Source organism: Lytechinus variegatus, chromosome 1 (assembly GCF_018143015.1).
Source record: "Lytechinus variegatus isolate NC3 chromosome 1, Lvar_3.0, whole genome shotgun sequence".
Classification (NCBI taxonomy): Eukaryota; Metazoa; Echinodermata; class Echinoidea; order Temnopleuroida; family Toxopneustidae; genus Lytechinus; species Lytechinus variegatus.
This window is the reverse complement of record NC_054740.1, coordinates 31,276,196-31,289,676: the sequence shown is the minus strand read 5'-3', so window position 1 is coordinate 31,289,676 and position 13,481 is coordinate 31,276,196. Positions and strand designations below refer to the sequence as shown.

General features: G+C 35.7%; 1 protein-coding gene across 9 annotated transcripts in view; it reads left to right on the top strand.

Moving 5' to 3' along the window:
• Positions 1-11,040: 11,040 nt before the first annotated feature.
• The window catches only part of LOC121411250 (histone lysine acetyltransferase CREBBP-like), a 32,335-nt gene continuing 29,894 nt past the window's right edge, over positions 11,041-13,481 (top strand). For all 9 annotated transcript variants that reach the window (XM_041603918.1, XM_041603875.1, XM_041603936.1 and 6 more), the window contains exon 1: positions 11,041-11,564. In XM_041603918.1, coding sequence (XP_041459852.1) covers positions 11,477-11,564 — 88 coding nt within the window. In that variant the 5' untranslated portion in view covers positions 11,041-11,476. The remainder of the gene's footprint in view (positions 11,565-13,481) is intronic.

Here is a 13,481-nt window from a genome sequence, read left to right as displayed (position 1 = left end):
TGCAATTTGTTTTATTATTGATTTTATTTGATGCAAAATGAAAAGATCAATTTGTTACAAGAATGGTTTCCATCTGAACCACATAAAACACAGAATATATTGGTTGATTTGGACAAAAAAAAAGAGTCAAATCTAGCAAAGAATATAATGTCGGCTTATAATGATAAAGTAAAGAATGTAGAATAGGTTAAAATGAAATTAAAAATGCAAAACTGAAAGTCATAGAGACACAATTTCCCCCTAGGATTTATTTCCCTTTAAAAAAAAATGAGTTTGAATAGATGTGGTAGATAATGAATTATTGTATTGTCTTGAGTGATTATCAATAGTATGAACATGACTGCAAATTGAAAATGGAAGAAAACAAATGTGGGATCTCGACACTCTTTTAGGCTATGTCTACCCGAATAAAATAGCTCTATGGTTAATCGAATAAATATTTAGCGAGTGTATGAAAAAATTTTATCAAAATTTGATGTGAAATACAGTATGACAGTTATCTGACAGTTTGAAGTTTCACTTAATTAAAAAAGGATTCATTTGCATATCACCTGTTGGCAATCATTTGAATCTATTGGGAAGGTGGTTGACCCCCATGGTCTCATATAAAAGAGTTACAAAGGTTGTAACTTTGCCAACTTTGGCAACCATGGCAACAGGGCTCAGCAGCCAATCAAAATCAAATATAACATGGTAGTTGCCATAATGGCTGCCTAAGTTACAACAGTTGAAACTCTTTATGGAACGGGCCCCAGGAAGAGTTGTTAAAGGTCAAGTCCACCCCAGCTAAATGTTGACTTTTAATAGAGAAAAATCAAACTAGCACAACACTGAAAATTTCATCAAAATTGGATGTAAAATAAGAAAGTTATGGCATTTTAAAATTTCTCTTTTTTTCACAAAACAGTGATATGCACTTCTCAGTGACATGCAAATGAGTCAGTCAATGATATCCATCACTCACTATTTCTTTTGTTTGTTGGATTTTTTTCTTTTTATTCAAATATTTTTTTTTGGGGGGGTGTCCTTTAAGTACAATTTTTTGTTGTTGATTTGTATTCTAGATGGGTATTGAAATAAATTCATCTTGGTTGCCACCTTGGCAACCTCAATCATTTTTTTTAAATTAGTCTAATTAGCATATATACAATATATAGTATGCTTCTACCTTTAAACCAGGGGAGCGTTTCATCAATATTTTCATCTGACATCTTTCCATGATTTTGATTTGATTTGCTGAGAGGCACTGTTCCTATGGTAACTGTCGGATAAAATGGGACTTGTCGGATAAAACGTCCGACAAGTCCTTTCATGAAACACTCCCCAGAAAGACTGAAAACATGTATCATTTTTCTAAGAGTTCCTGTAATGAGGAATAGATTCATGACAATAGTTTTAATTTTTAAGGTACGCCGTTATTGTCATCGTAATTAGCATAATGAGCTAATTAGCATAAGAATAAGATATACATATTTGTGAATGTTTCTCCAGAAAATCCCCCAAATACAGCCTTTCTAGGGTTTTCTATCATGAGGAATTCATTTTATACTAGTTTTACATTTAGACCAATGTAATTGTTATAATTAGCATAGTTAGCTAATTAATATACTCTGTACTGTATATGTGTAATATATTGATTTCTTTGTCAAAGTTCTGTCTACAAAGGCCTGAAAAATAGATAATAAAGCTCTTCTAATGTTTTCTTTGTTGAAAAACTAAGTTATTACACTTAATTTCCCTTTAACCGATGACAATATCTTAATTAGTATAACGCACTAATAAACATCTACTAGTATGTGAAAAATATGAATGCATGAGTATCTGAATATAAAAGCGGCTGAAGTCCAATATTTTGCTAAATTGAGTAAAATGTGGGAAATAGTTCCTTATGCAGTGACTCATCTTGTGTATAAATGATAAATCTGAAATCATCTCGGAAATGCCTTAAATAAATGAGGAAAATCTGGTATGAGTGTAAGAATAGCCCAATCCTTTTCTTGCATTCATATCATAGCGCCCTCTCTCATTACTTCTACTACTTACTTCAGAAGTCTATCATTTTTCATACGTGTAAGAATGACCCAAGTCCATTATGATTCTAAAAACGACCCAAGTCCACCAGACAAAAGGCACGCCCACAAGTAACATGAAAATATTAATTTTCGTAAAAACAATGTACACTTAACCTTGTTTTATGATGCTCTCTGATGTCTTTTGGCCAAATATACTTCAATTATTGCCCAAATAAAAAAAAAATCGATTTTCTCAAGGTTTTCAATGACGAGGAATTCATTTATTTCATTATATTCCCCTTTTAATAAAAGTAGGCAATAATGTGCGCTAATGTGCAAGATAAAACAGCTTTTCTAATGTTTCCCAAGACTAGGAATTCATCATAGTTTTTATTGTTTAATCAATAATTATAGTTGTAATGAGCATAATAAGGAAAAATGCACTAGTTGCGCAGAATTGTGTTCAATAAATCGACTTTTGTTTATAAAGAAAGCCTGAAAATATAAATCCATGTAAGATATCTTCTATATGGCTTCTATACGACCATGTCTTTGGTCCTGCATTTCCCACAGGCGGCGGAAGCGGGGGGGACACGTACCCACTAAACAAAAAAAGAAAGGAAGGAAGAAATTAAGAAATGGAGGAAGAAAGAAGAAAAAGAGAAAAGAAAAAAAAAGAAAAGAAAAAGGAAAAGGATAAAATAACATGTATACTGAACAGCTGAAACAAGAAATATTGAAACCTTTCATAGAATAGCGAAAAATTGCAGTTTTTACTTTGCCAATCAATATACACAAATTTAAGCTCGCTCCTAATGCGATTTTGTTCAGAAAAAAATGATAAGCAATATGAAGGAGATTTAGGTAAAATATCTCCATTATTAGAACCCAATTTCAATAAACAGGATGTTGATTTCATACAAATAAGTGTTTTTTTTTTACAAAATGCCCTTTGGAAATATCAAAATTTAAAGGCTGACAGGAGCTTTGCGCCTTGGACCCTATACCCGCCGCGCGCTTTGCGCTATATATGCGAAGAAGAAAGAAAAATGGAAAAAGGATGACAAAGAGAAAAATAAGAGCAAGATAAGAATAACAAGAAAATTAAAAAAAAATCAGATAAAAATGAAATAATAAGCGGAGGAGAATAATTGGAAAATGAAAATTTTGAGTCATTACATAAAAATGAAAGTTTCGCTCGCATTCCCTGTCAGGGAGATTGCCTGCTTACGAGGATAACATGGAGCTTTGAATATCCCACTTAAAACAAATATGCACAAATTATTTTGCTCGCGACTTGATTATCCATTGTATTCTGTTCATGCTTACAAAAAAATACTGCAAAAATGTTCAACTAGCGCTACGCGCTCATATCATTTTTGCAGGCAAATTTAGTGAGATAGGTATATTATGTTCATCGCTTTAAAAAAAGTGCATAGAATGTCCAGTCATGTCAGTTTTGTGTCAAAATATCAATATTTTTAAGCTCGCTCTTCGCGCTCGTATAAAACGTTTGCTCAGTTATCCATCCTGTTCATAATTTATGATATTTTTTTTTTTTTGGGGGGGGGACATTTTCGTAAAGCAATGCACAGGGGCAGCAAATTCAAATCGGGCCCATGAGATGCAAATTCTGGACACACGCCTGCCTGACTAGATATCTCATCTTGTTTGTAAGAATGTTTGACAGAAAAAAAAACTTAGATGTAATTAAAACTTTAGTGGGGACTACCCCCCCAAAAAAGCTTTTACTTTTAGCAGCCGACTGAGAAAAATGTGGGTGAATATATTTTTTCCGTCACCCCCCCTCCCCTCTAAATTTTGATGCTTCCGCCTCCATTGGGTATATATGGGTGGGATTGGGATCCTAACTTTATCTCAATACAGTGACAGAGAAATATATATATGTATTGCACCTATATGTTAATTAGCACATAATTTTTGTTAATTACAATACATTGATTAAAATGGAAACCTGATGTCATAAATGAATTCCTCATCATAAGAAACCATATACACGAGCTGTATTGTTTTCTAGATATTGCAGTTACAATTAGATATGTATTGCACAAATGTAATTTAGCGCATTATTTGACTACATGGTTAAATTTCACCCAATATCTTTTTCAGTGCACATATACATTGGCGGTTCCAGGGGGCCCAGGGGCCCGGGCCCTTGGCGGAACAAAAAAAAGGGGGGAGAAAAAAAGAAGGGGAAAGAAGGGAGGAAAAAAAGAAGAGGAATAATGAGAGGAGGAAGACGAGTGAATAAGATAAGATGAGGGGAAGACTTGGAATACATATATATATATACCTTTTTTATATTTCATGTCACTATATTAAATTGTCGCTCGCACCTCGCGCTCGCATTGCCTGCTCGATGAGATACATCTTGCTCAATAGGCTGATATGTATGAAGTTTTGAAGTCAATATACAAAGCATATTTTAACTCGGACATCGAGCTTCCATTATTTTGTTTGATTTACCAATTATATGATTTAAGTGTTCTGTAAAATGTCCGTTTTATGGTCGGAATATCAACATTTGCAGCTCGCGCTGTGCGCTCGCATTATTGATTTTCATGAGAAAAAATTTAAATGTATTCAGAATGCCCAGATTCTGTCTAGCTCTAAAACACGCGAACGCATGTTTATTGAGATACGCAGCTTGATTTTTACTCAAAACGTGCTAAAGTTTCAGATTAGAACATCAAAAGATTTCTGCTCGCGCTTTGCGCTCGCATTATTAATGTAGAAAGACACCAAATTACCCATCCTTTTTCATGATACACAAACACATTCAATTAAAATTCATTTCCACATCTGATTAAAAAGACGAGTACAAATTCATATGCAGATAGATATACAATAAAAAAAATTAAAACGTGAATAGAGTGTCCTGTTTTTAGGTTTGAAATCTCTAATTTGTCCGCTCGCGTGTGTGTGTATTTGAGTTTTTGTCAGACGTGCATCAATCAGATATGCTTATTTACGACTGGGACCGACCTTTAACGTCACCATCCGAAAGACGTGACCAGGGTCCCGTAACACAAAGATTAGCGATTAATCGTACGCTTGATTATTTCGATTGATTGTACATTGTAGTCTATGGAATCAATCGTAGAAAAATGTTCTACGATCATTGCTAAGCTTTGTGTTACGGGCCCCAGGTCTCGAACCTCGAACCTCTGCATCAATTTGTAACTTCCCCACAGCTTGGATTACAGGCGCACGCCACAACGCGCATCAAAAATTGTTTGGTTATATACCGATTCCGTTCATGATTACGAAAAGTGATTAGAACGTCAATTTTTATTAGTTCGGAATGTGAAAATTTTTAAGCTCGCGCTCCGCGCTTGCATCATATAATCGTTGAAATATGTATCGTCTTAATGGCTAACTGCAAAACATCCTTAATATTTTCTGACCAGGCCAGAACGCATATTCAACATTTCTGCTCGCGCTTCGCGCTCGCAGTAATTAACTTGTTACATTCGCATCTTGTTCAGGTTCACAAACATTGTGAAGAATGTTCAATTTTCAGGACAAAGTACATGAAATTTCAAATTGTTGAGATTATTACACATTTATGTTGTTTATAAGAATAGAGCGAAGAAATGACTGTTAGGGCATGTGCGTTTTTCCCCGTCCTAAAAAAAATCACGACCAAGAAAAAAAAGAGAAAAGGAGAAGGTAAGATTGTGAAATTATTTTCCAAATTTTATGTTAAAATCTATCACAAATTGGAATATTTGTAATAAAAATGTCAAAATGTTTGCTCGCTTGCTTCGCTCGCTCGCAACCCTTATCAATTTTACATCATACCCCATATCGGGCCCCCTCAAAATTGTCGGCTCATTACGCCGCTAGGACAACCCATTTAAAGACACAAATTAAAATCATCTTTGAGCTGCCGATCGGGGAAAATATGGGTGAAAAAAATCGGGCCCCCTATAGGCGGAAACTGGATCCGCCCCGCATATAAGTTTATAACGATAATTGTGCACCTTAAAAAATAAAACTATTGTCATGAATCTATTCCTCATCACAGGAACTCTAAGATGGATGATACCATTTTATGATTTCTGTCTGGTTTAACAAGGTGGCAACCAAGCTGAATTTACTTCAACATGTTCAATACCCAATTAGAACACGAATTGAAAAAAAAATTGTAGTTCACAGCCTTTCCAGGTCTGATTTTTTTTCTACTGGACTTGTATGGCGAATGACAGGGGCGAATTTTCCAAGGGGAGCATTTTTGTTATCATGATGAAAAGCTGGACCCGCAATGGCACATGTTCTTAAGTTTTGATAACTAAGCGGCAACACTTTCAAAGAGTTCGTACAAGTCGCTCCTAGTTCAACACCAAATTTTGTGACGCCCGGTTACGAAATTATGTAAGTACATTTCAGACCAAATATTTATAAATAACATGACTCATGTGCAAAGTCAATGTGTTTTCAGCTAAAATTCATAAATGAATGATTATTTTTATCTTTATTGACAACAATCATTGATTTCAATATGATGTTATTTATGGCCCAAATATTGTCACGGACGAATTTTGGCGAAAAGACGATGAAAATATGAATAATAACAATAAATAAATAGCAATGAAATACAGTTGAAGATCAAACAATAATTAAATGAAATGTCCTTTCATGAAATTCTCCCCATGAATTGATTTTACTGGCGCTTTGTGGTAAAATGTCATTAAACAAAGGGTATAACAGTCATAATTTATGGTAATACAGGGTCGTAGCCAAGGGGGAAAATGCTCACCAACAGCAAAAATAAATAAATAAATGAATGAATGAATAAATAAATAAATAGAGAGGGAGGAAAGTTAACAATACATCTTCGATATATAGAGTGATCGAAATGTAACCGAATTACATGTACATTAAACTAAAGAAGTATGAAATAAAATGAGATATTTAAACAATAGAAAAGTACAATACAGATAAAATATCAATTATCAAAAAGAAGAGAAATTTCTCTAATTGCACGGAACCCTACCACCAGCACGGGAAATATCGGTTGTTTCCACATATTTCAGAAAGTTACTTGTTTGTGGTTTAGGTGTTTGCATTGTCTTTTGACAAAATCAAATGCAAGGAAAGTTTGGACATGGATCAAAAGACCCAAAGACCGTTAAACATGAACGCGCCCTGATATATGACTAGTCTGCTGGGCAAACCCTTCACTCGAAATAAGGGTCTGAATGTGCAGCCTACTCATGCCTTGTGTACTGAAGGCTCTCTCGCTCAGGTATTGGAACAGCAAGTTTTGTATGTGCTAGTCTTTGCGTGGAGGCACACTTGTTGATCAAAGTTCCAATCAGGGTCTGTGCCTGCAGACTAATATATGACAATGTCATTATACTGTACATGGAGTTGGGATAAAAAGAGGGTTTCTTTTGCAGCATTTTTATTCGTGCAATTATATTGGCCTGTAACTAAAATAGTAGACAGATACAATGAATTAGAAAATTTGTTTTAAAAAAGACGACGATTTATTGTAAGTATGACATAGAATTTGACAAATAAATGTTGCCATATTTGATAACCATGTCATTTTTATTGTGAAAGGAGCAAAGTTGTTACCAGATATCAAGATAAATGAGAAAAGGCAATACACAGCACTGCGTGTGGAAAGTTTGCTTTGATGCTTGAAGGGGGCGTGGCCTATTGAGTTCATGCGCAATGAAACGGGGGAACCCCGGTGCATGCAGATCCCGAAATATATAGGCTCCGCCCATTCCCTGTATACTTATAATGTCGTCGCTCGTTTGTTTGAGCCATCAGAAACAGGTAAATTTCTATTCAGACAAGACAGTGAGAAACCAGAGGGAACGGGCTGGCGAGTGAATTCGTACATGATGTTTCCTTTTAACAGGTAATGACCTCAAAAATATATATTTTTTCAGGCCAAAATACTACATAATGTAGATCTTAAAATGAGAAGTATTAGTAATAGTATATGTTTCGTTCATTTTTTAAATTTTATTTTCATTATCACTGTCTCTTTCTCTATATGTTGGATTGGAAAGGATAGACCCCCTACAAATTGGGCATATCATATTGAAAAAAAAGGTGTGGAAAGCAATAGTTGAAGCAGCAGTAGTAAATTGTAATAGTATTAGTAGCAGCAGCAGTAGCAGCAGGGAGCAGCAGCAGTAGCAGTACCAGTAGTAGTTGTAGTAGTAGTAGTAGTAGTAGTAGTAGTAGTAGTAGCAGTAGCAGCAGCAGCAGTAGTAGTAGTAGTAGTAGTAGCAGCAGCAGCAGTAGTAGTAGTAGTAGTAGTAGTAGTAGTAGTAGTAGTAGTAGTAGTAGTAGTAGTAGTAGTATAGTAGTAGTAGTAGTAGCAGTAGTAGTAGTAGTAGTAGTAGCAGCAGCAGCAGCAGCAGCAGTAGTAGTAGTAGTAGTAGTAGTAGTAGTAGTAGTAGTAGTAGTAGAAGTAGTAGTAGAAGGGACAGGGCTCCTATATATTTTGACGTAGGCATAATATTCAACAAAAATATATTTCACCGGGGTTGCCTTTGTCGTACATCTCAAACGCATGATTCAGTATCGCCCTGGCAATCTTTTAGCAGGAGGTATTCTTTGCAATGATGATACAATATTAATCCAGACAATCATACAAGGGTAATTCCATTATAATCCATTTCTAAACACATTTTCAGTAATAAAAGTTAATTTTACTAACAATTGATTTAGCAACAATGTTTACTAAGTCATGTTGGATTATGCATTACATCATTGCCGGCATCATTGGCATCAGGATTCATTAAAATTGCAGTAATGCCTTACTTTAGCGCAAGTCAAAATTTACATCACTGCAAAGAATACCTTCTGATTATTCAAGCGTCAAGACATTAAACACACTGAAATATGGTTTAAATTTATTTCGGAGCAGATAGGCTACTCTTTCTGACTGTATATGGGTGATAATGCACTCATGACATTGGCGTACCCATGATTTTCCACAAATTTTGAAAAAAAGGTCTTCAATCACAAATAAAGGATATTGTACCAGAGAAAAAAGTGACAAGCAAAAAAAGAAAAGAAAAGAAAAAAAGGTCTTGAAGCTCGTCAAGGGGCAATAAAGGTATTCAAGCACGTCAGGGGGGGGGGGGCAAAAAAAGGTCTTTCAAGCTCGTCAGGGGGGGGCAGGGATACGTCCTTTGCATGGGTTGTGACTCGTCAGGGGCAGACTGCCCCCCCCCCGTAGGTACGCTAGTGGCTCATGACATTTTTTCTTTACATTGGCGATTTGTGAGATGTCAAGTTTTTATTCTTTCGGTATACATGCCGATTTTAGTTTAACTGTATATATTGTCAATATCACCTCCAAATGCGAGTTCTGCCTTGTCAGTGAACTCCTACCAGCGTGTGATATTTATGTTTCTATCATATACCGTTTTATAGTATGACATTAACAAATTCATTACTCTGAAAACGATACGGGTTATTTTGTCTGCCTTTCTAAAATTCATTTTGTCTGTTGGATGACCGTATTTCTGTAATATCTGTCAAAATATTTTGGTCCCATATTATTTCGATTTTCAAGACTTTTTTTGGCGAGGACTTTCCTCGTGGAATTTTATTGCCATTAACTTCATAAATAATTGAGATGTAATATAATGACCCCTTCGTTCACCTCCTTCATTCTCGCTTACACACAATAAACCCATGAACCCGGTTCACAAAAGAGAATTCCACGCTATTGACGTGCCTGGTCAGGCAGCAACGATGGCGCGCATGTGCACGTGTGGTAAACGTTTGAATCGGATTTCGGGGAGTCCCCCACCTCCTTATGTTATAGCGTCTTACTTGGCGCACGCTTCGCGAAAGTTTCTTTCTTAACCAATCAAGTGCTATCAAATCAATCCTGGTCTAACTTGATCAATGACACGTCTGGTCATAGTACAACCAGACTTAAGAATTGAGAAATGACTTTATGACATGAGTTATAAGCCCCTATGAAACTGACTTCCTACGGGCTATGTGCCTGCCATAATTTTATGCCAAAACCGACTTTCGAAAAGGATTATTTTCATTCTAAACTACGAAATCCTCAGTCTTTCGCGTTTGTTCCCATTAATGCACTGTTGCCCATTGTCGCCTGTGATTATCATTATTATTATTTTTTTTAATTTTACCTATTCATTTATTTAAGTTTGGGGAGTTGTCGATAAAGTATCTTAAGTTGTTCAATGCCATCATATATGCCTCTTTATTCTGACTGAACGTGACAAATACATGTTTATATTTATGTAGGCCTATGCTTCGCCATAGCCCCTTCTTCAATATTTACGTATAAAAACAACTTATGAAAAGTTTATGTGTGTAAATTTGAGTCTCACATAGTTTTATAACTAGTATTTGAGAGATGTGGATGATAAATAATTAATTGCACTATGCTTCCTGATGAATGGGCCCTGCGACTTTTCATTCAAGATTCTAACTACCAATCAATTTGGTTTGGTTTACACTTATATACCGGTAATTATGGAGGAAGGAAAACTGCAAGTGAATGTCAAATAAAAAAATGCAGCATAAAAGTACTTCAACTGTTTTTGAAATTACTATAAACATTGTAGAAAAATGTGAAATTGTGTTACTAGAGTAGTTGTAAAGATATAATTGCACCTACGACAAAACTGGCCTGGGTTTTTTTTCCTCCACCGATTAGCATCAGCTATGATAGATCTTACATTTACGGTACACACACGGTAGACACACTGATATGATCGCTGCAAGCGCGCTAAGACCACTGGGTATTTAAAGAATCTTACACTCTGTCCACTGAATTCGTCACCTGAATTACGAAATCATCCGAAATATCCCGTTACTTGCCGATTCATTTGCACTTGTCAATCATAACTACGTCAGTATAAGATTGACCAATCGCAAGCAATATTCGACGCACTCTTTTGATATGCTAACGAGAAGAACGTGACTAAATTATCTTTCGGATTCGGATTTTTCCGGAAGCTTCCCTTGTTCGGTTTTCTGACAAGCGTAAAAGGTTTTCATCAACAGCCGCCATTTTGTGAATGCCCTACCGGGCGAAAACAGCATTTTCCCCCGGATTTTTACGCCTCATATCGGAAACCTTTTTCCACTAGGCGATCTGAGGAGTTTAGCTAGTATTTTGATTTTCCATAGACGTTGGTTAGATCGTCTTAAATTGTAGCATAATGTGACTGTTGGTCTCTCAATTTGACGATTTTTTCTCGGAGATCAAGCTTTGTACGCCCGCATCATACTGTGTAAAGATGTGCGCTGTAAAGATTCATCATCAGAGACATCGCGATGCCCTGGTTGAACTCTACATCCAAGATGAGATTGTTGTTGGCGAGTAGATGGTCCGATAGGAACATATTTTTGAAGATTTTCTATTACTGAGTATCTATTATAAGGATTCAAATATCGAATTTCTACATTACAATTTCAGAATGGCGGACCAAATCGTCGATGGGCCGCCATCGAAAAGGCTAAAATTAGCGTCGCCAGCGAACGCTTCCAACGAACGTGGTGAATCAGGTAAAATCAAAATTACAACATCCTGACCCTAGCTAGCATGATAAGCAATGTCTTTGTTTTCATTTACCGTAAAGCAGTTGGAAAAAACTCAGTTCATTTTGATAAATTCTTGTATCATAGTTTATCTTGTCAATTTAATTTGTCAGGTTTTATGCAAGTTGTTCTCTTCTCGGGCTTTCAAAAACCTTGATTGAAGAAGAGATTTTATTGCATCGCCACCAGTGCAGCATGTAGTGAGTGGTGTGATATGACTTGTGTCCAATGCAATGCAGACACTGAGACAGCTGATATAGATGTCTCTGTCACTGATTGGAGGAAAAAGCTTGTTATAATATATTCTAACACGTAGGATCTAGGTACATGTAGTACGCTATCATTTAGGCCTAGAACCTGTTCTAACGCAAGTTGTCGAACGTAAACTAAAACCTATGCCTGATTCTGAGAGTGAATAGTCTGGCAGGTGGCAGCCATGATGGCGTTCTTTCTTTTTAATCATGGTTACTGTGCTGCCGATTTCTATTAAACTCAGACTTGGTGCTCTTATATATAACTGTTATTCATTAATGCAGCAACCAGATGTACATTGTAGATCAGCGGAGTAAGACGAAGAAAAAGATGGAAATCTCTGTCATGTTCGTCAGCGTCAATAAATTTTGAAAGCTACATGAATGATCTAGAAGTCAACAATCAAAATTGTATGTGAATTATGATTTATTAGGTCAGATTTTTTTGGGTTATCTTTCAAAGATGTTCCTATTGACAATTAATGTAAAATTTTATTGGAACTGAGCCACTTTTCCTTGAAATTTCAGACATTTTAGCTTTGCTTCATGAGCTTTTTCTCTTAAATTTTTTGCAAGTGTGTAAATGTGCTCATCTACAGTTGATTCTTATCCATTGAATCGAAGCCGCAAGTCAGACATTTGGAAGTGTGCCTATTTATTGCGAGGTATTAATGTTCTGCCTTTTACCATGCACTGTCATGACTGTCATTGTAGATTTTTCGCGAAAGATCGAATCCACTCCTAGGCCCGTATTCTGAAGTCGGGTTAAACTTAAACTCAGGTTTAAAGTTCTGGTTTACAATGTAAGTATGGACAGCCAATTGTTACATAATCACTAACAGTAGAGATATCATACTTTCAGCTCATTCGGCTCTCAAATCATCCATAATTGTGAAGGAAGTATAAATAGATGATTGTCTTCACCATCGATGAATCAGGAAAGAGCACAGTAAGTCTACATAAGAAACATACAACTTAAAGGAAACCAAACCCAAGAAGAGAAGTAATCTTATTGGAAAGAGTAAAATGAGATGAACAATTTAAAAAAAGTTTCATCAAAATCGGTTATGAAATAAGCAAGTTATGGGAGTTTGAAAACTCTTGTTTTACTTTCTATGGGCATCCTCAAATTGGCAAACGTGCTTCAAAATGGCTGATTTTGTGGACAACTCTCCATTTGTTTTGTACACAAATTTTCAGATTTTCCTCATCTTTCAAATCGCATCTTGCCTCCTTCTGAGCACAACATATGTCATTGGAAAATATAATTCACACCATATATGTCAAGGTCAGGAGGAGAAAATGTGACATATGTAAAATAAAGGGGAAAATATGTGTACAAAACAAATGGAGAGTTGTCCACAAAATCAGCCATTTTTAAACATGTTTGCCAATTTGGGGATCCACATAATAAGTACAACAAGACTTTTTAATCAGCCATAACTTGCTTATTTTATAACCGATTTTGATGAAACTTTTTTTAAATTGTTCCTCTCATTTTACTCTTTCCAATAAGATTGCTTCTCTTCTTGGGTTTTGGTTTCCTTTAAAAATTTTGATACTTTAGGCTTCCCATACTTAAACCACAACTTTAAATAAACCTGAGTTTATGTTAAACCCGATTTCAGAATAT